The sequence below is a fragment of the Columba livia genome, chromosome 5 (assembly GCF_036013475.1).
Source record: "Columba livia isolate bColLiv1 breed racing homer chromosome 5, bColLiv1.pat.W.v2, whole genome shotgun sequence".
Taxonomy (NCBI): domain Eukaryota; kingdom Metazoa; phylum Chordata; class Aves; order Columbiformes; family Columbidae; genus Columba; species Columba livia.
In genome coordinates this window covers 13,722,987-13,745,867 of record NC_088606.1, presented here as the reverse complement: position 1 = coordinate 13,745,867, position 22,881 = coordinate 13,722,987, and the positions used below count along the sequence as shown (strand labels likewise).

General features: G+C 45.2%; 1 protein-coding gene across 3 annotated transcripts; it reads left to right on the top strand.

Moving 5' to 3' along the window:
* Window positions 1–5,508: 5,508 nt before the first annotated feature.
* Window positions 5,509–21,459, top strand: LOC102086481 (cholesterol 24-hydroxylase). Of its 3 annotated transcripts, none has more exons than XM_065063523.1 (15): window positions 5,509–5,805; window positions 9,481–9,558; window positions 9,837–9,918; window positions 10,471–10,544; window positions 11,208–11,294; window positions 12,151–12,289; window positions 12,890–13,000; window positions 13,799–13,955; window positions 14,277–14,339; window positions 15,456–15,528; window positions 15,919–16,003; window positions 17,798–17,908; window positions 18,158–18,246; window positions 19,156–19,222; window positions 20,069–21,459. In XM_065063523.1, exons 1-15 carry the CDS (start codon window positions 5,678–5,680, stop codon window positions 20,228–20,230), a joined length of 1,506 nt encoding a protein of 501 aa, XP_064919595.1. In that variant the 5' UTR covers window positions 5,509–5,677; the 3' UTR covers window positions 20,231–21,459. The 3 variants fall into 3 exon arrangements, 1 of the variants encoding a protein (XP_064919595.1); XR_010472776.1 differs by having other exon boundaries at window positions 5,562–5,805; window positions 19,112–19,222; XR_010472777.1 differs by lacking the exon at window positions 20,069–21,459 and having other exon boundaries at window positions 5,562–5,805; window positions 17,798–18,033; window positions 19,156–19,228.
* Window positions 21,460–22,881: the final 1,422 nt, after the last annotated feature.

The window sequence follows — 22,881 nt, the reverse complement described above, 5'->3', positions numbered from 1 at the left end:
TATGAAGGATCAGCTTTCTTCTTCCAGTCCTTGTGGACCTCAGTATATACGAGCTGGGTGACAATTGACTCAGGGTGAAAAGTCACCACAGTTTCCCAGCAGGTTTTGAAACTTGGAACACTGTGCCCAGAGAGTTGTTTTTCCCAGCATCAGACAGAAGGTCGAGTTTTTATTATTAACTTGATGCCACTTTTCAGTTTCCTGTTCCTTCATAATTAGGTTAAAACAATGGGTAAAACATACATAACTGTCCTCACTAGCTTTGGCTTGGCTGAATTTAATTATTTTTTTACACTGTTACACTGATACAAAAAACCAGCAGAATTGGCCTCCTGCTTTATATTTTATATCCATAAATGTATGTATACATATGCTGAAGCAAGTTAAATATTTGCTTATGAACAGAAGTAACATTTTTTTTTAATTTTATTAATAACTGGATTTTAAATAGGTTATGTATCGAATTGTGCTAGTAACACAATTTAAGTCATATTTTGTAGCATTAGTAATAACGTTGCAATTTGTTTTACATAAGAAAAATAACAAAATGTTTACATTAAAATATGTATTTTATTTTTTTTCAGCGTATGAATGAATGTAACCATAAGCACACAGCAGCAAATATCTCCTTGTACCTTGCAAATGGCTAGTAACAGAGAAGCAGTCACTGACTGTTGAAGGGGAGGGACGTTAAGGTAAATGTCTCTCCTCTATTTGTTAAAACTTCTGTATGGTCTTACTTTAAATAAATTCATCTGCCTCACTACTTTTCACACTGGCTGTCATAATGATAGTAAAAATACAGAGAGATCAGATATTATTACCTGGCCATCAGAAGAACAAGGTGGGTTTTTGAGGTGTACTTCAATGAATATTTTGAAATCTGGTTATATTCCTCTACCAGTGTTGCTCTGAGCTGGATGGTGATCTGCTGGCATCATGGCATTCAGATCCCAGGTTCAAAGATTCACAAAATATGAACCTGTCTGAACTCTCAGGCTATGATAGATTGAATAGTAAGCTGAGCTGCAGTTATGCAGCAAGAAAGCTTTAGAACATACATTTTCTGTCCTCAACTTTCCAACCCTTGGAGCAGAGAACTTTATCTTTTGCACTGCTAAAAGCAAATGATTGTTTGCCACAATATAGCAACTATGTGAGTTGATCAAATGGAGAAAGGTGAAGGCACACTGTGCACAGGCACAGTGATCACGTGGGACACAGTGCTTCGTGTGGGATTGCCCACATGTGAGAGAGCCGCTAGAGTCGGGCAGAAGGACCGAAATCCCGTAACAGCAGCTGGTCCTGGCATTCAACCTAGTAAAAACAGTCCTGAAGTCTGCATTTCTGCTGGCCATGGATGGAGTGCAGGGCTCATGCTAGTCCTGGACCCCCACTAGTTCCATATGGACCTTTAGGCAGCGGGTGAGGTTTTAGACTGTAAATTCTCCAGAAGAGGTACTAATTTAATCACCATCTGCACTTAATCAGTAGCACACAACAGATGGAGACATTTAACAATAAAATTAAAAACTCTTTAATGAGAAATGTATTTTATTGGTAAATTCAGACTGGCCCAGGATACCCAGACCTCTGGCTACCTGTGTGCTGCTGAGGGCATTTCCCAGCACCAGAGATGCTTGTGCTGTGCCTGCTCCTCGCTGACCTCACAGCCTTTACAATGCCAGGCGTCAGGAGAGAGAGCAGTAAATGTTTTCAAACCTAAATAGCTATGAAAAGACAAGCAAAAGAGAGCAGGAGTTTGGACTAACCCTGTGTCCCATCAATTTTCTAAATTCACCTTGTAACTTCACACCATTTAATGGTTCCCTGCTCTTCTGTTTGGCTCCCAAGTCTCTCTTGATCTCTGTGTTTATAGGAACGTGCAAGGTGGCAAAATGTCCACGCGATGGCAGTTCTGTCCCCAGCAGAAGGGTGACAGACAGGGAAGTCCAGCGTGCCTGAGCCTGCACTCTCTCCTCCTCACTGCAGCCTGTGCTCCCAGGCAGGTAATAAACGTATCAGTGCAGTCACTTGGTATCATGTCCTTTACTCAGGGGTATAGAAACATGTTGGGATACAAACAAAAGTTGTTATTAGAGCTTCTTAGAATACAAGCAAAAGGTTTTATTAAGTCTTGTCTTTCAAGTCTGAAATATAAGTTAATTTCTGTAGTCCATCCAGGCTGGATACTTAGGGAAGGGGAGTTATCTGCTGATAATTACATCTGCATGGGAAGATTTTTTCTGAGAGCTTGCCTGTTCTAGACAGGGATCAGAATTATATGACATGGCCTCCCTATCCCATCGAAATGTATAAAATGCCAAATATTTTATCACCTCCCTGTGAACTGCTCTCAAACAAGGCACAAGCAGAAATTTTCCACAGGAATTATTCTGAGTGATTTCAAATGAAAGAACACCTTACAGATAGTTACAACCTATTCTTGAAATATGCTGAAAAAATATAATTTGATGAAACTCAGAAAACCAATGTTTCAGCAGGAAGTTAACTAAGTGGCTTTAAATATGTGGTTTCACTAGCTACCTTTAGTTATTAAGCACTTTCTCTTGGTGATGCTATTCTTGTGAGTAGCTAAATCTTTCCTAGTGATGGGTATTCATATAATGAGATCAAGATATATATTGCCTGACCAAATAGGAAGGCATGTTAGCTTTTTTTTTCTGAAAATAAAAGGTTAAAAAAAACCCCAGCCTTAACAGGCAAAAAGAAATTTCTATGTTTCAATTAAGATAAACAGAAACAGCAGTTAGATAATGTTGTTGGTCTTTAAGAATATAATGGCAACGTAATTTCCAGAAAAAACATCTGTGTGAAAGTATGTGTACCCAAAACAGAGGGGAAAGTCATTCCAGGGTTGTTGCAACTATTTCAAGCCAAAGAAGGAACTACCAGTTCTAGAAAAATCAGTGTTAAGATTAAATGTAACAGAAAGCCAAACAATATTTTTAAAAATACAACCAGCTTTTCCTCCATTGTGTACCAATAGCTGGAGACTTTGGTTTCTAATGTTTTGTACCATCCAGTTGTTACCAAGAGCCAGCATTTCTCCAAGGACATACTGTGGCATTACCACCAGACTCCTCTGCTGGGCAGTGCGAAGCCAGAGAGCGATGCTGGCCACCAAGCATGTCCCGCAGAGCCACCCTCCCCACCTGCAGTCTGGGAGTCCACAGATGAAGTGATCAGGTGTGTTTGTCCTCATAGGGCACCTCAGGTGTCCTTCCTCCCCTCCACTGAGCATGGTGGACACCCAAAAGTAAAAGCCCAGGAGCTCCTGACAGGTTTTCAGAGTTTTACGATGAGTTCGGCATTGCAATACCAAACCTTTCTTTAGCCTAGCTCACACTACCCAGTCAGTGCGATCCTTTTATTTTCCACCTTTTAGAGCATTTTGTGATCTGTGTTTCCATGGCAAGTTTAGTTGAAGTTGGCCAGTAGCTGTTAGCCAATAAGTTGCTTGTGAGGGACAAGTGGACACACATCCACATAGAAGAGCACCATAAATAAGTCACTACAGTGCTCCTTAAGTTCCCCTTCACCACTGAACCCCCACTGTCTCTCTGTCACTAACAGCCCATTCAAAATCATTTATGTTTTGGAACAAAAATGAAACCTCTCACCTTACACAGGCATGTGCTGTTGTTGCTTTGATAGCTTGTCTCTGAACACAGGCAGAAATGACAAAAGGAAGCTAGGGAAGACCTGCAGATTGTAGCCTTTTAACACAGTCACTGCTTCAACTTGGAAACTGAAGCAAGCTGACCCTTGGAGGTGCCTGGCAGATGATTGCTGCATCAGATGGACAAAACCAGGGGGTGCCATGAGTTACATCCTCTCACTCCTGCTGCGGAGAGGCACGGCCATATGGGAGCTGCTGTGGGAGGGGAGCAGGGGAAGGGCACCCCACTGGAAACAACAGGGATGAAAACTGCAGAAGCCTCGTATGGTGCTGCAAAACAAGTCAGAGACTCACAGGCAGCAAACAGCCATGATAAAAATCTGTGTAGGCTAGTATTCTGTCTCCAGACGGTTGAGTAAATCTTGTGCGGGGAAAGAGTGTGTGAATGGGGTTCTCCTGTGAAAGCCTGATAGGCAGGTGGTATGCTGCTTTTCTTTAAAGTGTGTCTTGCTTCTCCTTCCCCTGCTGCAGTCAGGGCTGTGGCAATGGTGGAGAGGGGTGTCTGCCACCCTGCGTGTGAGGTGGGCAACCCTCAAAGGGAAGGAGTGGGCACCGCATGTTGCAGCACCAGGAAGGGACTGAGGGTGCGGGCAGCAGGTCTTAGAGGAGGGTGGAAGAAAGGGGGGGTTGTAAAAGACTGTGGAGACTGTCGCAGGGATTAAAAGGCTGAGGGCAGGATGGGAAAACAGGAGGATGCAGTGGAAGGTCTGTGTATCCTCAGAGCCTGGGCCATTCAGGAAGTCTCCATGGGCTATTTGGAGCCCTGCTGTCTCTCCCAGGAATCCTCAGAGTACAGAGCTCTTTCTGAGACCAGCGATGGCTCCTGGATCCATCCCTTATCACTTTCCCTGGCTTCTTGTGAGCCAGTTTATTAATTTAGCCTCCACAACAACCTGTTGCACTGAGTTCCTCCAGTCAGCAATTTGTTGTGAAAAATCTCTTCTTCTTTTAGGCCTGCTGCTGGATCACTTCAGTGGGTGACTCCTTATTCTTAAATGACACAAAATAATCATTAGTTTGCCTCTATTCACCACCAAACCACTGATCATTTTTCAGACCCCTGTCATCACCTCCCTCAGTCAACTTTTTTCCAGTTTGGAGGCCTAATCTGTTCTGTCTGTCTTTACACCAAGCTGGCAGGAAGAGCACGTGCGGTATTCATACATACACAGAGCCGTGCTCCGGCTTTAGAGAGTCCTCTATATACTAAACCAGTCAGGCATCTTGTTTTGCTCACTTTCCCATTGCTAATCGCTGCCAATGCTTTGCTCACTTCTTTGATCTGTACTGAACATTAAGCTGATGTTTTCCGAACAAGTGCCACCACTGAATTTATACCACTTGGTTGGATGTATAGTTTGTCTTGCCTCATGCACTACTTTTCATTTACGAGAAATGAATTTCTACCATTTTATGACTTGGCCCCTTGTGTCCTGCAATCCTTATGCAATTTGTGGCAGTCAGCTTAGATCACCCATTTTGATTAAAACTGTATTATCTCTCATTCCCATGTTTTGATGATTAATGAGTACATTGTATTAATATAACATGGGGCCGAGAGCAGACTGCTCTGAAAATCTTCATCTATTGATTCCTACAGGCATCAACAGCATATGCCCTTTCATTTTGTATTTTAAAAGTAAAACACAGAACCTCTGCTTTCCTGTCTTGTGGCAGTTTAGGCTCAGTTTGGAGCCTTCAGTGATGAGCTTTATTTAAAACACTCTGTAAACAAATCCATGAAGGTGCAGCACCCTTCCTGGCCTCCTCACACGCAGGAATGCAGGCAGGCAGGCAGGCAGGCAGGCAGGCAGGCAGGCAGGCAGGCAGGCAGGCAGGCAGCTGGGTAGCTTTGCACCTGCTCCGAGGCTCCCGGCTCAGCACCCCAGCCGCCGGGCTCTTTAAGTGGGACCGGCCCCGCCCGCTGCCCTCCCTGTCACAGCCGGGCCTCTCCCGGTTCTCCTGGTAGCGGCCATGGCGGTGCTGGGGGCGGTGTGGGGGCTGCTGGCGGCCCTCGGCCTCCTGGCCCTCGGCCTGTACTGCTGCTACGTGAGATACATCCACTCCAAGTACGACCACATCCCCGGCGCCCCGCGGGAGAGGTAAGGGCCGGCCGGGCAGGGCCGCGGTGGGGAGGCGGGGACCCACGGGGGTTTCAGCCGTTCTCACCGCCGGCCCCAGCCCCGTTCCCGCGGCCGGGCGGAGCGCAGCCTGGCACCCCGGCTGCCCCCTCTGCCAGGCTCGGGCCGTGGCAAAATGTCAGAGCAGAAGATAAACAGCCCAGCTCGTATCGCTGCGGGGCAAACTGCAGGGCGGGCCAGACCTTGCTGATGTGGGCAAGGGCAAGGAGGTCAGGCTGGCTGGGAACAGCTTCCCAGGGAAGGCGGGCACCACGAAACTGGTGAAGGGGTTGGAGGGGAAGCTGTATGAGGAGTGGCTAAAGTCACTGGGTGTGTTCAGCCTGGAGGAGGCTGAGGGGAGACCTCATCATGGTCTGCAGCTTCCTCACAAGGGCAGGAGGAGAGGAGGGCACTGAACTCCTCTGTTTAGTGACCAGTGACAGAACCGCAGGGAATGGCAGGAAGACGTGCCAGGGGAGGTTTAGGTTGGACATTAGGAAAAGCTTCTTCACCCAGAGGGTGGTGGAGCACTGGAACAGGCTCCCCAGGGAGGTGTCACAGCCCCAAGCCTGACAGCGTTCAAGAAGAGACTGGCAAACACCCTCAAGACACATAGTGTGAACTGTGGGGTGGTCATATGCAGGGACAGGAGTTGAACCTGATGGTCCTTGTGGGTCCCTTCCAACTTAGGACGTTCTATGATTCATTGGGCAGGGCTGGGGATCCCACTGCTTTGCTCCACAGCACTGCCTGGTTGGTGGGATCTGCTGGCCTACATCTCCCTCCCTGGATGATCACCACAGGTGGCCACAGCAGTGTGAAATGAGCAGCTTAGAGTTACCCATCTGAGCTGTGCATTTGCTTATGTCACCAAAGATGGACCTGGCAGGCAGCACCAGCCATGCAGGAGGGGATCTCTGTGCTGGACCAGCACAGCCTACCCTCCCACATGTCACCAGGAGGCACATTGACACTAACTCCACCAGGCACCTCTCTCTCGTGCTAACTGGTTTCTGCCGATAAAATGTGTCATAGGTGGTAAAGGTCAGTGAGAAAGCTGCCAGCGTGGCAGTGCTGTCACAAGGAGTCATGGTTCTTCCAGGAGTGTGTGGGAAATCCAACCTCACCTTGAGGTGCACGTGCTGCCCATAACATGCCATGGGAAAAGGCACCGCAGCAGCACTTTCACACACAGTCCTACAGGGACACCAAGCTTGGCTGCCTAACTCCAGGTTTCAGCCTACTTGTGTAACCAGGGTCAGATACTAAGATTAGAGAGAGGATGGATCTTGTCATACCTGAACCTGCTAGTCCCTAGGTTCATTTTGAGGTGTCAAGTAACACCCTAGAGTAATGGCAGCTTGAGAAGCCCTGTGACTGCTTTTCTATCCCATCTTCAGGGCTTGAGCTTGGTGTTGGTGATCAGCCTAGGATCCTTCCCAGGAATGTTTCTGGTATTGGTATGTCTGGGTAGAAGTTTGTATGTCATGCAAGCCCACAGTACTTGATAGCTTTTCAAAAGTATAAATTGCCAGGGACAGTCCAAAACTTGCATGTCAATACTTGTTGCACAAACACTTCCACTCTTAAATGTCCAAGGTAAGGAAAATCAAATACCTCGAGCTTTGACAAGTCACTTATTAAAAAAAGAAAATAAAGCCAAGTGCTGTGCATGGTGGTGGTGTCTCCAGTACAAGAAAGACATTGACACACATGGTGTGAACTGTGGAGCTGTCATATGCAGGGACAGGAGTTGGACTTGATGGTCCTTGTGGTCCCTTCCAACTCAGGACATTCTATGATTTTATGACAAACCGAGTTGAGTCCAGTGAAGGCCAGCTGGGATGCATGGGAGGCTGAGACCTGGGTTGGCTTTGGGTGGAGAAGCAGCTGCTGAAGAGCAGGAGGGATCCACTGGCTGTTTTCAGCTACCTAATGGGTAGTTGTGAGAAGATAGAGCCAGACCCTCCTTGGAGTTTCAAAGTGAATGACAAAGAGCAATGGGCACAAGTTGTCCCAAGGAAAGTACCAGTTAGGTGTAGGGCAAAACACCTTCACCGTGAACGAGCTCAAACACTGGCACAGGTGACTGGGCAAAGCCCTGAGCCTTGTACCATAGCTCTGACGTTGAATGGCCTGGAGCAGCGGACTGGACCAGTGGCCTCGTGAGGTCTAGGCCAACCCAAATTTCTCTGAAATGGGATTCATCCAAACCGAAATGCTTCTCAATTGAGAGTGCAGCTGGTAAACTGGAGAAGAACAGCACTGGAAGCAAAGGCTGGCTTGTGTCCATCTTTCTGCTCATCAGGACCAGCCTTTAGGTTGTGGTCAGCAGATCTGCTCCCCAGCCAGCCAGTCTACAGCCTGTATCCTTTTAAGGTGTTATTCTGTCCCAGATGCACAACTTTCACATTGCCCTTGGCTCTTGCCCTCTGATAAAAGCTTAATAAAGCCTTATTTTTGGATGAAGTGCAACAAGATCTTATCAAAACCTCAGGCTGTGTCTAAGGTCTTATGGTTGCATGATGACAACATTATGTTAATGCCTTTGATTTCCTGGGCTGATTCATTTTGTTGGAACTAACACAGCACATCTCTAAACGAGTTTTGTGCGGGACAGGCTGGAAAAGTGAGTGTTAGTGGCTCTCTGTCATTTTTACTGCATGAATTGCTCACCTGTGAAGAGAGGAGGCCATCTCTTCAAAGGCTTGCTTCATATTAAAGACTTAATAGAAAGAAATGGGGAAAAAGTGATTTCTTTTTGAATACCTGTTTTCAGGTGATAGTGTCATGTAGTTGTATATCCCAAACCAAGCCCTTGCTTAGCTTTTTCATGGCACACGTTAAGTGGGACTTCTCATTAGCAGATGAATCTTTTAGGCCTGTTGTAACACTTGACTTGAGTGGTGATGGAACAGGGGATGAAAAATATCTCTGAGGATTCCTGTGTCACACATGAGGAGCCATGGGAAAGACCTTGTGTCATGTGCTGCAGATTGACCGTTTTCTGGAGCTTTAGCTGATGAAGTACTCTTCTGTCTTATTTTGAGCTTTCACATCTTTTTGGAGTCCAGTTACAATGGAGGAGACAGACAAGTGAAGGATTATAAGTTTCTGTAGATGCTGGGTAACTTTGAGTGCGTGTTATTTTAAGTGCCTCCCAGCTCCAAGAGAAATAAAATGAGAGCCTGTTTTTCCCCTGTAGCTTGTTTATACAGAAAAGGATGATAGCACGGCTGTCTGTCTCTCAAATGGAAAACAGATCTTGAGTGCTTCATTTATAGAGGAGCTTGGCCAATTTTTCCTTCAGATGTACACGGAAGTGGGAATTTGTCACTTGCCGCCAAAGGAAGGGATTGACCTCTAACTTTTTAATACAGCTATTATATTTGAAGAGTTAACCTTTGTTATTCATTTCTGCAATTTCCATATTAGCCAGTGATTATCCTTCTAGGTTGTCCTCTTTTTTTCAGCCTTTGAGCTGATATGGCTTTAGACAGAAGGAGAACGTTCCTAATTTTACTCAATTTGACTCCACTGACAGAACCTTATGAGGAGAAGAACATGAGCAACAGTTGTATTGCATCACTGAGCAGCAATCCATATAAAATCCTGTGCTGACATCCTTGTGACACTCTTAACCTTCATTTTCTGCAGCTTTATATTTGGACATCTGCCAATCTTGTGGAGAATGCTGAGGAAACAGGAGTTTATACATGATCTCTTCCTGCAGTGGTAAGTTGAGACACATCATTAACATCAAATGGGGTAGCTCTGTAGCTCAGGTGGGGAAATCAAGGCACAGAGGCCCTGAATTACTTATTTATTGTCATTCAAAAGGTTGGTAGAGGAGCTAGAAAAGAGGTCATGGGTCTTCCTCTTAATGGCTTTATTTGCTGAAGACTGTGGTAGTTCCCAGTGCATACTGCTTGGGTCCTTTGAGGTTATTAGGTCTGAACTGTTACATGTTGATGGTTTGTACCGTAATTCTCTTTTTTCTCTTTGTCTTATAGGGCAGAGAAATATGGACCTGTTGTACGGCTTAATGCCTTTCACAGAGTCTCGTTAATGATTGTGAGCCCTGAAGGAGTGAAGGTACTGCAAAATAAAGCTGAATCAACAGTGGGGGTCGGCCCGTCCCTCCAGAAAGAGAGAGGTGGTGCCTGATGTTCAGGGCAGTGTGGTGCAGCCAGTCCATGTCTGCAGAGAGGACGGCTTGGGTGGGTTGGGAGGATGAGGTGCACTGCTCTCTGGGCCGTCCTGATTTATTTTCTTCCTTGATCAGTTGATTTACTTTGTTACCCTTATTTAAACAACAGACAGAGCGAGTATCCACCATTTCTGAAAAGCAGACTCTCTGCAAGAGCTTAATATCTCAGATGAGTGAGGCACAAGGGACTGAATTTCTTTCTCTAAATCTTTGCAATAACCAGAGAGTGAGATTTCAGGTCATTGGGCAAAAAGTGCTAGAGGTGTGCAAAGCAAGCTAGCAGCATGGGAACCGGGGAATCAGGGCACACCAAATAATTCATGTAGTCTTCAGACTATTGCTACAGGAGGAAAAGAGTGAACATGTGAGTGGCTTTTTATGTTTTGTCTGGGAAATGGATTGCACTCAGTATTCACTGACCCGAGATTTGATTTTAGGAGTTCTTGATGTCACCACAATACTCAAAGGATCCGCTGGTGTACAGTCGTATCTTCAGCATATTTGGCGAGAGGTAGGTGAAACCTGTCTGAAGCTATTTGGATCTGAAAATAAATGAAAGATTAATAACATTGCAGGCATGACACTTACTTTGACTCAGACCATTTACCTTAGTGTGGGGATTAATAACTAGTTCCAGACGTATGTAAGCAGCATGTACCTATAAAATTATGTGTCGAGTCAAATGTCTTCCCAGTCAGAGAGCAGGTTATGTTGGATTTTTTTACATTGATATTTTTTTTTCCTCCCCGTGAATGTTCAGTTAGTCTCAGAATAGTTTACTTAAGCGAGATGTTTGGTGATGGTCTTAGATTGTAAAGCACTGAATTATTCCTTAATGCATGGGAGTTTCCAGCTTCTAAGTTCAGTAACAAAAAAAGGGAATTTTTCTCTGTTAGTGTGAAGCTTTTAAAAATATAATAATCCCGTTATTATATTAATTATTTGCATGAAAACTGTAATGAACCACCATCTTGTTGGACTTGGCAGTCCACATCTACCAGGCAAAACATCTGCAGTTCAGTCGTTGTCTACAGTGATGTACTTGAAGCAGCATGATGCTCCCTACATGTGGGAAAAATAGAAGAAAATAGATGTGAAAGAGTTTATATCTTTGTGACTACATAGGGTTTGGCTGGCTGAAAACTGTTCCTTTCCTTGTTATCCTAAATGCCAGGTTTATAGGGAATGGCTTGGTCACTGTTTGCAACCACGAGTCTTGGCACAAGCAGCGGAAGATAATGGATCCAGCTTTCAGCCGAAAGTAAGGCAAATATCTCTGGGACGATATCACTGTTATTTCTACTGTATTTTCATGATTCTCCGTGTCATTGATCCATTATTTGATAATGATTATTTGATCATGTTTTACTTGGAGGCCAACGCACCATTTCCATGACAAGTGCAACTTGACCTGGCTTCCCATGGGGCAGTGACATCCCTGTGAGCTGAGTGACAGCAGGAAGGTCCCAGGGCTCTCAGTGAGGGTGACAGATCACTGGAACAGGCTGCCCAGGGGGATTGTGGAGTCTCCTTCTCTGGAGACATTCAAAACCCGCCTGGACACCTTCCTATGTAGCCTCATCTAGGTGTTCCTGCTTTGGCAGGGGGATTGGACTAGATGATCTATTGAGGTCCCTTCCAATCCCTAACATTCTGTGATTCTGTGTTGCGTATCCATGAGTGTGGCGATGGCTGCGTTATCCTTTTGGAAAACAGACCTTAGGGATTTGACATGGGCAAGCCTCATTGTTTCCCCTGAGTGCTTCCCTGTGGGGGATAACGGTGTGACTGATAAGCAGGGGGTGGTCTGGTTTGCTTGTGTGTGCCTTGATGCATTGTTTTAGGGCCTGAAGATAAAGTCTGTTTGCTTTGGCATCCACAGGCCAAAGCCCTTTGCCACAACAACTGTTGTTTACATGGCAGGATGGAGCAGGGCTGTTATAAGAAGAATTCGGCTCATGTTATCTGTTTGCTTTTTAAAGTATTAAAGCAAATTTATTATAAATTAAAAAGCAAAAATACTTTACAATTTTCAATGGAAAAGAATGAAAATAATTTTGCCTGAGCGAAGATGTTCTTTCCAGAGCCCCCATCACTCATCTTTATTAATTATTCAGCTACCTGATTGGTCTGATGGAAACTTTTAATGAAAAAGCAGAGGAGCTGATGATGAAGCTAGAGGAAAAGGCAGATGGAAAAAAAGAGTTTAGCATGCTGACGATGATGAGCCGGGTGACTATGGATATCATTGCAAAGGTACCAGCTGTCCGCTTTCTTGTTTTCACTGCGGCTGGCAGGAAGGAATGGAAGTAGCAGGTACCAGCGGCAGGATGGGAGCAGGAACTGGAGCCAGGGAACAAGAGCGTTACCCAGCGGTCCCAGGAGAGCTGAACTGTGCCACTTCCATTTGGGCTCAGCCATAGGAAAGGGCAGTTAGGGAAGGGTCTGCACAGTCCTGGTGTGGCCTGCAGGATGGGGACCCTTTGCAAAAGCTGTCACAGCCTCATACCTCCCACCCTCTGTGCCAAAAGGGTCACACCAGTGCTCATTCATGTGTGGATGTTGTAATATTACCATTATATGTCAGCCTGAAATCTACCTTAGGCTGGCTTTTCCCTTCTCTAAGCAAAACAGTTTGGGATGAATGGAGTGTAATAGTAAATTATTAATCCCACCCCCAGATAAGGAGGAAGCATAATGTAGATATTATCCTTCCCTTGCAACCTCCTGTAAGGCAGGTTCTAGCCTGAGGTGCTTTTAGCGGAAAAGGTGGCGATGTGAGGTTCTGCTCTTTCACCTCAGTCCCAGGGAGCCAGGAGGATGCAGCGAGTTGGCTTTTTCTTTCCCGCTCCTCAGGTAGCCTTTGGCTTGGAACTGAACGCACTAAGCGATGACCAGACGCCTCTCCCTCGTGCTGTGACTGTGGCTTTGGAAGGAATGACCAAGACGCGCATCCCCTTCATACGGGTCTGTACAGTCATCACTTCGTTCCTCTCTCCTTGCATCCAGCTGGAGCCGCTGCTCCTGCATGAGTTGGTGGGCTGGAGCTGTGCAAGGTCCATATGCAATGGGGAGACAGTCATCAGTAGCCCTTTCCTTCCAACATGTATCAAGATAAAATCCATTAGTGCTTTAAAACACTTGCAAAATTAACATTTAATGCTTCCTTTGTGTCTTTCTTCCTTCTCCTTCCCCCTGCATGTGTCCTCTCAGAAGGTATTACACTTTCACACCCACCACTGCAAAAACTGAGATTTTTGCCATTTGTCCAAGAAGGATGGCGGCCTTCACTCAGGGTGGAAAAAATGTGAACTTTCTTACCATAAAAAAAATATATATTTTTGGCCCAAATTCATGTGCTAGGAAATTATGGATGTAATATGAAATATTTAAGTTAAAAATCATTCCACAGTTTCTCATGAAAGCTGTGGTTCAGGCTTTTAGAGTTCTTGTTTTCCTTTTTGGGCTCAGACGTGAGATTCTGTATTGCATGCTGCAGTTTCTTTCCATGGAGAGGTGAGGAATTTTGCTTACGGTGCCCAAAACATCAGCTCTGACAAGGGAGGACATCAGCATGCACAGATGGAAATATTTCTCATTTCAGACCAAACGCTTTACCTTGGGGAGGTTCACTTTGCTCCATGGAGAGCAGATGTTTGCGTGACAAATGTCATTTAGCAAAAAAGAAGGTGCTCACTTGAAAAATAACACTTGCAATATTTTTTACCAGCAAAAGGAATAAAATTACTAAAATTCTGTATTCAGTACATGCCATGGAAACAGAAGCTGATAAAGGAGGTCAAGGAGAGTGTGAGGCTGCTGCGGCGTGTGGGGAAGGAGTGTCTTGACCAGAGGAGAGAGGACATCCAGAATGGGAAGGAAGTCACCCTGGATATCCTTACACAGATACTGAAAGGAGATGGTAGGCGACACGTTGCTGTTTGAGTGAATTTCTCTGTGGAATGGTTTGCCATGAAATTCAGAGAGGATTGTTTTGGGGATCTGAACTTTGATCCTCCTTTAATGTCTTTTTCACCCTGAAGATAATGAGAGTTGCTTCGAAAATTCCCTGTTTCTTTGTGTTGGATCAAATATCGGTTGCAAGTCACTGCTGAGTTGCTCGTTCAGCATCCCCTCTTGATGCCACCTCAGACCAAATGTGCAGAATAGGGCAGAGCATTGTGGCTGTTCCAGCTGGGGCACAGGAGCTGTTTTCTAATATAATTTGCTTTTCTCTTGGCAGCTCTGGAGGAAACTACAGATGATGAAAACATTCTGGATAACTTTGTCACTTTCTTTGTTGCAGGTTGGTAGCTATTTAATTGTTTGGATATGTCATGTGGGAAGCTTCACTCATTTCTTGGGCTGTCCACAGGGTCATGATTAGGGTCGTTGCTCAGTCCATGTGATGCTGCTGTAACCAGGCGTCACTTGGTTATCAGACAGCAGTATTACACTGGTGTAAGACCATCTGGGCAAGGTCTGAAGAGAAATCCTAGTTTTCTTATAGGTAAATGATGTGTTATTCTCCTTCATTCATACCAACACAGCAAATGTTGCCAGGCCAGTTGTTTCCAACCTGTGGTGCAGAGGGCAGTGCTGCTTGCTGGTTTGCAGAGCTGTTCCCCATGGAGCTCTGGCCCTTCCTCCCAGATCCTGCTAAACCCTGCTGAAAGCATCTTTAACATATTCCATGTGTGTCACCTCACCCACATGGCTAAACACCATTCTTGCCTTAAGTGCATTAGTCAGCACTTGGTAGGAGAAGTCACTCTCAAACCCATCAGAAAAAGCAGGGGCTGGGATGATATGTGAGTTAAACACCATAGAAAGATCAATCTTACAAGTCAGGAGGGTTTATGTTCTGAAGAAGTTGAGGTCAAAACACTGTTCTTTGGCAATAAAGATGTTATTGCAACAAATACATCTTTGCAGAAGTCTGTTTTCTGTAACACTTCAAAATAGCACATATGCATATCCATGAAAAAAACAAAAACTATCCACATAAAGCAGACATTTCAGGGAAAGATGGTTAGAAGCTCTGTTTTCCCTCAAAACCAGTGAATCTTTGCTTCTTGGCACAACTGCAGGTCCCATAACATGACAAGGCCAATATTGAACGTTGCTGGCCCTTCTGTTCAGGAGCCCATAACCACGAGGGGCCGTATGCAGCCACTGCAGCTTTGAGTTGGGCAAGATGGCTCATGTCTTTAGCAGCTATGTCTTGTTCTTGTCACTCTTGGAAGCTCCTTATGTGGAATTTACATCCCTTTTAGTGTTTCTGTTAATTTCTAGCATACTTGAAATAAAACATTTGAGGCCTGACATTTAAAGTTTCCTGTTCACAATCACACTAGTAGACCATCTTTGTACCATTTTATTATTTCATACTAACCTTTACATGAATTTTTGGTGTTGTTAGGTCATGAAACTACTGCCAATCAGCTGTCATTTACAGTAATGGCACTGGGTCAGCATCCTGAAATACTGGAAAGGTATGTGCTCTCCACTTTGCAAACCCAGTTTGCTGTTGATTTCTCAATACCTCAATAGCCTCAGTTTCAAAACAAACAGCTTCATAGTCCCAATACGTCTAAATTTTTTAAAAAGCTTAAGATGAATGATTCCAATTCCATCTAGGTGACCTTTTTCAAAGCTTTTATACATGCTGGTCACGAATCCCTGATTTGGCTTCACTGTATGCACATTGCTCCATCCTGATATGAGGCACAAGTTCAGGCAGGCTGGCTGGGAATCAGTAGGCATTTTGCCTGAAGATGGGAGTCAAAGTCCAGCTCAGTGCCTGGAAAGTAAAAAATGTAATTTGTTAACTTGCCTAGCAAGAAATGGGTGTCTGCAACTAACATTTTTTAATTTAACTGCAGGCTTCAGGCTGAAGTGGATGATGTTCTTGGTGCCAAAAGAGACATTGACTATGAGGATCTTGGCAAACTCACCTACTTATCGCAGGTACTGTAGGAGTGAGGTAAAATACCAGTCAGAGCTGTTTGGTAGCACCTCTGCCATGTCGTGGAGAAGCCCCACACTTCTAAGAGCAATGCCAGTATTTTATCCTGACAGTGTTTATCCCCAGAGAGTCTGCAAGAAGGTACCATGAGCCATTTGCAGCAGCGCGGCCTTGTTGGAAAGGATGGTCCTCAAGTTTATTTCCAAAATCCCACATGATTCATTCGCTGCTTTCTGTAATTATTACTTAGCTAGGAGCTAGAGTGGAGTTGCTTAATCCCTACCTGTTTAAGCTGAAACCATAGCTGTATTTTAAGAATGGTTTGCAACTTTGAGCCCAACCTGTGTGTGAATCCCACGCAGTTCCCAGACTCACAGCTCTATTTTTGATGATTGCTAAGGCAATTCCAGCTATGATCTCACCATGCGCCATAAACTCAGCAGGATTTGAGGACATCCAAAAATAATGGCTAGTTTTTGTAAATTCTATTTTTTATTATTCAGTCTTGAAACCTTACTCAGTCACTTGGTGGGGTGGGGGTTGCAGTAAGAGAGAGTTTAATCCTAAAAGAGGTCTTGTGCGTAAAATGCCAGTCAGTAATGAACTGCACAGCCAGGGCTTGGCTGCTCACCAGTGTTTGTGTTGCGTATCCTTTTTTACAAGATGAGGGACACCAGTAGCCCCCAGGAGAGGCTGAATCACAATCCTGGCAGCTCTTCTTCTGCTTACATTTCCCCTATTTATTTTAGTAGTCTATCATGATCACTTTTCTCTGTAACTGCCCTGCCGAGGTAGATGATGGTGTTTTACCATTTGTCATATCCCATCTCACAAATCACTGTGCCTTGGCAGTGGATAGATTTGAAAGGTGTATTTTTCATAAGGAAAAAGCATCTCTTTGTCATTACAGAAATCATCAGGTTTCCTTAGGCTCCTCCAAATACCCTCACAATTATACCACTCCAATTAGGATGAGGTGTCTAAGCCTTTCAGTTTTAAGACAGATCACATGAGAGCCTCCCAAAGCAGTCTGTTTATTTAAAAGAACAAGCTTGGATCTGTGCAATCAAAATCATGGTCACCCTTGGTCGGAGCCAGGCCATCACTGGAGTATCAGAGACCATGGGACTCCTCTCCTGTCGCTCAGCCAATTATGAATCCTTTTGTCCATGCTTCTCTTTCATTAATCCACTCATGCATACACACTGTTAATTGCATTTGTAGTGCAATGCTAATGTGCACTGTTAATTAGGTTTCACTTTGATGAAATAAGCCATCCTTACAGCTCACTGCCACCAAAAGAAATGGTCTTATTCCGTTTTTTTTTTCTCACCATACTCTATTCATTTTCCTTTGCCAGGTTGTTTTTTGTTATTTTGGTGCTCTGACCTGGCTCAGCTCCCCAGGCAGCAGAAGCAGGACAAAAACAGGAGTGGGAGCTCAGTGGCATGAGGCTTCACCCTTAGATATTCTCTTTGAATTTACTTCCCAGTACTTTTTCACTTAGTGGTTGACCTGACTTGACATGTTAGGTCTGTTCAATGCTTGGTATCTCTTGGGGTTTTTGCTTCATTTTCTCTGTATTTTACCAGTTGTAAGAAAGAGCCAGGCCTGAAGGAGCTGACTTAGCCATGTGTTTTGTCCACAGGAGTCCAAGGGAGATACAGCAGCATCTGTTCCACAAGTCAAAAGCTCCCATTTAGCCAAAGCAAAAGGCCACAGGGAGGTAATTAATTTTATTTCAGCTTCCTGCCCTGTATTAACTAACTGACCTTTTGTGCTTTTCACTGACCCAGGTTCTGAAGGAATCGCTGCGGCTGTACCCGCCTGTCCCGGGGACGGTACGCTGGTTGGAGAAGGAGCACGTCGTCAATGGCATCAGAATTCCTGCAAACACGACGCTCGTTGTGAGTCTGTCCCATCCACCAGCAGCAGCTTTTAGGGGCTGCAGTTGATCCAAATATAATGTGTTTCAGAGGGCCAGAACACTCCCGGAGCATATTTCTTGATGCCTCTCTTGGGCAAAACTAGGGTATGAATTGGGACTCTGGATCATTTTTGCCTGGGGACTGGAAGGCAGTTATGGTTTTGTACCTGCGATAAGAAAGAGAGGTTTTCAGTGTGCTGACTAACACAAATAAACTCTTTTTTGGCAGTTAAGCACTTATATAATGGGAAGGATGGAAAGGTATTTCAAGGATCCGCTCACTTTCAACCCAGACCGATTTAGCAAAGATGCACCTAAGTGAGTTTCTTTTTACTCTCGGGTTATTAAATATGTAATAAGGAACCATTACAGGAAGAGATTTCAGGGGGAAGAAAGTAGGGTAGAACTATTTTCCCATTCCAGTATGAGTAACACTAAAGCCTTAACCAAATGCAAATAGAAAGCAATAATGTGCAGTGTCTGTTCAGAAGTTCTTTATACCACACGATACCTTGCAAAAAAAGACCAATACTAATATTATTTAATGTTTATACTGAGGTAAAAAACAAAGATTTGGGCCAAAACCAGGCTGAATATTTGCCTTACACTTAACACAGACACTTAATGCAGGGCAGCCCCGTCCCCAGGATTCTTTAAGTGTCTGCAGGTTAAAGAGGTGACAATGGGCTGAGGGACAGAAGATGCTGTTCAGCTGTGGGGGCAGACAGCCTCACTTTATCAGTAGGCAGGAGTGCAATAGGAGGGATCAGTGACCTAAACAGCTGGTGCTGATCCCTGCATCAAGCTGCTTTGTGAGCCAGGGGTTTTACTTCAGTCTAGAATTAGTGTGGTCTCCTGAACCAAACACCCCCTAGCTCACATGGTTCAGGTCTGTCCAAAGGAGCAATAATTAGGTGGACCATTAAGTTCTCCTGATGGGCTGGAGAGCATTTAGAGTATGCTTGACATTCAACTTTGAAATAAGGTTTGCACGCATCAAAACAGTTCTGTGAGCTGAGCCATGTAGTAAACAGAGATGACAAGGAAATCTGCTGCAGAGCTGCACTGCTACTCTGAAGCAGAAAAAAGTTAATTGAGAGATTGTCTTAACAAGTTGGCTAAGTAGGGTGGTATTTAGACCATTTACTTGCTGCTGTGATGAATTTTTTGCTTGTTTCTTTAGAACCAAGCCATCAGAATGAGAGATTTGAACATTATTCTTTGCAGGCCGTATTACTGCTATTTTCCATTCTCCCTGGGACCTCGATCCTGCATCGGGCAGGTGTTTGCACAGGTAAGCAGAGGCCTGGAATGCGGCTTCATTAGCGAACACTGGGCCTGCTCAGTGTGCTGGTCATGGCTGTTTGTGGGGGACTAGAGGCCATGCTGGTAGTGCACTGACCCTTTTCTCTCTGGAGGGAAGCTCCTCACCATACGTGGACCAAACTTATCCCACGTCACCCATGTCTCTGCACATAGCCAAGGTACCTGTAAGGGAGGGTGAACCTGGCTGCTCGCCCTCTGAACTGTTCTGGGTCACCCTGCTTGGATCTAAACCCTGTGATGGGAATTACAGTCAGCATCCCTTTGCCAGCTGAGGTCAGACACACAGAGGTTGCACAGGGTCTCTTGGGGACCATCCTGTGCCTGCAGCTGGCAGAGTCAATGCAGGGACAGTGTCAACTGGCAGAGGGGCACGAGTCAGGACTGGCACTGAGAAGGTGAGGAGGGGTCTGTGTGGATGGGGGGAACAATTTGAGGAAGTACATGAGCATGGCAGAAGGCATTTCAAAACTGTAGGATGCTAGCTCTTCAGGTTTGTGCTGTGAGTTCATCTAAGCACCAGTTCTCAAAATCTTCAGGTTAGAATGTTTAGTTTTACACTTTGATTTCCAAAACGGGGTTAATGCATAAACACAAGGACCAATCCCAGTGACTCTCAGTTGCCTTCAAATCCAGATAAGCCCACCTGACTCTGTTCTTCCTGCCCAAACTCAGCTGGCTGCATGAACAGAGTAACATTTCACTTTTAAATCTCTATATTGGCAAAGCAGCATGACATAACACAGTGACTTTAAGTAGCTGCAGTCCAAGCTGTATTTGCTGTCACTGATGATGAGTTTGCTTTACTTCTTAACAGATGGAGGCAAAAGTGGTGATGGCAAAACTGCTGCAGAGGTTTGAATTCCAGCTGGTACCCGGGCAGAGTTTTCAACTCGTGGATGCTGGGACCATAAGGCCACTAGATGGAGTAATGTGTAAATTAAAGCCCAGGAGCTGTTCAGGAAGCTGCCAGGCGTGACTACGCGGTGAAGTAGCGTGACATGGTAGTGGTAGCAATTCTTCTGATTTTGAAGATCTTCACACTAATCAAAGGTTGGATTTTGCAGGCCCCTTTAGAGGGTTGCTAGGCTAATTCTTTTACCTAGCCTTCCTCATAATTTACTGAAGAAAACTTTAGGTGAGTCACTCTAGATATGTTGGAGCATCTTTGATCTAGACGCATACCTGGAATTGCAAAGCTTGTTCTTTTCCTGAAGGACTATTTGGTTCTGACCAGACTTGGAAGAGAATGTCCTTTCACTGGAGTATCCCTGAGGCTCCACACGAACCTAAACTCAAATCCCAGCTGATTGTTTCCACTAACTTGACTTACAACACAATATGGTGTAAGCAAGCCCTTGTTTGAGGAATTTCATAGTAGACCTCAAGATTTGGGCTGAACTTGAGAAGATAATTTAGCTATTCTCTTGGTCAAAGAAATTTTCCTGTCCTTCCTCTAAATGAGAGGAACAATTGATAAAAGCAATCTGAAACAACAGTTATTTTAACCTGGTTCATTTTCCCCATCTGGCTCATCCCAAAGCTACATGAATTCTTGTACCAAAGGGTCTAATAGGTACAGCAGGCTTGGAAGTAGGTGCCTGGAACCAAATGCTGCTTAAAATTATATTGCTGCTGAAGAAACACCTGTGCAACTTGAGCCAGGAGGCAGGGGAAGGTCCTGCACCCCCTTTTTTTGCAGCTCTGCCAAAATCGCTCACTGTGTACAGGCTTGCAGCCTGGCTCTGCTAGGGAAAAATGATCGTGTGAAAATGCTGCCTTCCAGAAACAGGTGAATAATGTGAGTTTGGGCCCCGAAATACAGGAAATTCGAGACATCTGATGCTTCCACTGTTACTTCTTACCTTTTTGAATTAAAATGGTAAGAATCTGATCTGTACACTGTCAAGTTCCCATGGTGGTTTCCACACCAGGAGAGTCAAATTCCAGAGCTTTCCCTGGTTGTGCTGCTTTTTTGCTCTATCTCAGTGCAGTAGTGGGATAACAGGCCAATAAGGTTGATGTGGCTTTTGATAACATAACCAATGTTGTACAGTGTATTAATATGACTTATACCTGGAGGTACCAATACTTGTATTGCTAGGGAAGGCTTAGTCTATCTGTTGGTAGACCAGCTCTTCAATCCCTTGTGCTAAAGATCGGCTTATATCTTCCTAGACATTAATAAAATCTGATTGGGAAAACTGAGGACTCTCCAGCTGGGTGTGTGTTCCTTGGAGCTGATGTGTTCAGGAGCAGGATACTCAATGCCAGTTGGGCTACAAGTGCTGGTAGGGTAAGAAAGAAGGGGGGTGGCTAGTAGATCGAGAGAGGTCCTCCTTCCCCTCTACTCCGCCCTGGTGAGACCACATCTGGAATATTGTGTCCAGTTCTGGGCCCCTCAGTTCAAGAAGGACAGGGAACTGCTGGAGAGGGTCCAGCGTAGGGCAACCAAGATGATTAAGGGAGTGGAGCACCTCCCTTATGAAGAAAGGCTGAGGGAGCTGGGGCTCTTTAGTTTGGAGAAGAGGAGACTAAGGGAGGACCTCATTAATGTTTATAAATATATAAAGGGTGAGTGCCATGAGGATGGAGCCAGGCTCTTCTCGGTGGCCAACAATGATAGGACAAGGGGTAATGGGTTCAAACTGGAACACAAGAGGTTCCGCTTAAATTTGAGAAAAAACTTCTTCTCAGTGAGGGTGACAGACACTGGAACAGGCTGCCCAGGGAGGTTGTGGAGTCTCCTTCTCTGGAGACATTCAAAACCCGCCTGGACATGTTCCTGTGCGACCTCACCTAGGTGTTCCTGCTCCAGCAGGGGGATTGGACTAGATGATCTTTTGAGGTCCCTTCCGATCCCAAACATACTGTGATACTGTGATACTGTGAAGAAAAGGCTGAGAATATGTCAAAGGGAGGAAGTATCTCAGCAGTGCAGTGAGTGGTGGGGGAAGCTGTGAACAGCACACAGACAGCTCAACAGACACGCTGGCAAACCGTGTTGTGGAGATGTGAGACACCACCATGCCAGCTCTTGACTTGGCCCTGCTAATGAATGAGATGCATTAGTTGCACAAACACGTATTCCCTTCTGCTACCTCCACAATGAGGACAGGCACTTCCAAGGAGCGCTCAAGGGGGGTGGTAGCATGTTAAAACCCTGCAGTGAGTCTTGTCGTACCTCATCTGCCCAAGATTGGTGCTTCCTTCCCTCAGAGGATGCTCTTCCTGCTTTGTGCAAGCCCAAGTGCCATCCAGCTCTCCAGGGACTGCTGACACAGGGCTTTCTCCTGTTCCATCCTACACCCAAGAGCTCTTGCCATACTGTCGTCTGTCAATGCTGATCACCTTCCAGCAGATGGCAAGCTCTCCTAGTCTGTGCAAGCTCACCTGTTCCTCAGCCTTGACAGCTCCTTCTCTTAGGAGACAAACTGCCCTTGCTCTCCAGGGCATTGTCATACTGCAGGAGTAGATGATGCCCTGTGATGTTGTGCAAATGCCATGAAGTGTTCTTGCAGTTTCATCTTGCGCCCCCAGCCAGGAGGTGATCCCTTGTCTGCTAAAAAAAAAAATATGCACGTTTAGGAAACCTGCTCTCTGGGGCCCTGGATGCCAACCGACTGCTGA

Excerpts from the sequence above, each read along its gene's own strand:
- LOC102086481 (XM_065063523.1), top strand. The coding sequence starts at position 5,678 with ATGGCGGTGCTGGGGGCGGTGTGGGGGCTGCTGGCGGCCCTCGGCCTC. Across the intron at positions 13,001-13,798 it reads CGCGCATCCCCTTCATACGG|TACATGCCATGGAAACAGAA; the intron begins GTCTGTACAGTC and ends TTCTGTATTCAG. Across the intron at positions 16,004-17,797 it reads AACTCACCTACTTATCGCAG|GTTCTGAAGGAATCGCTGCG; the intron begins GTACTGTAGGAG and ends TCACTGACCCAG.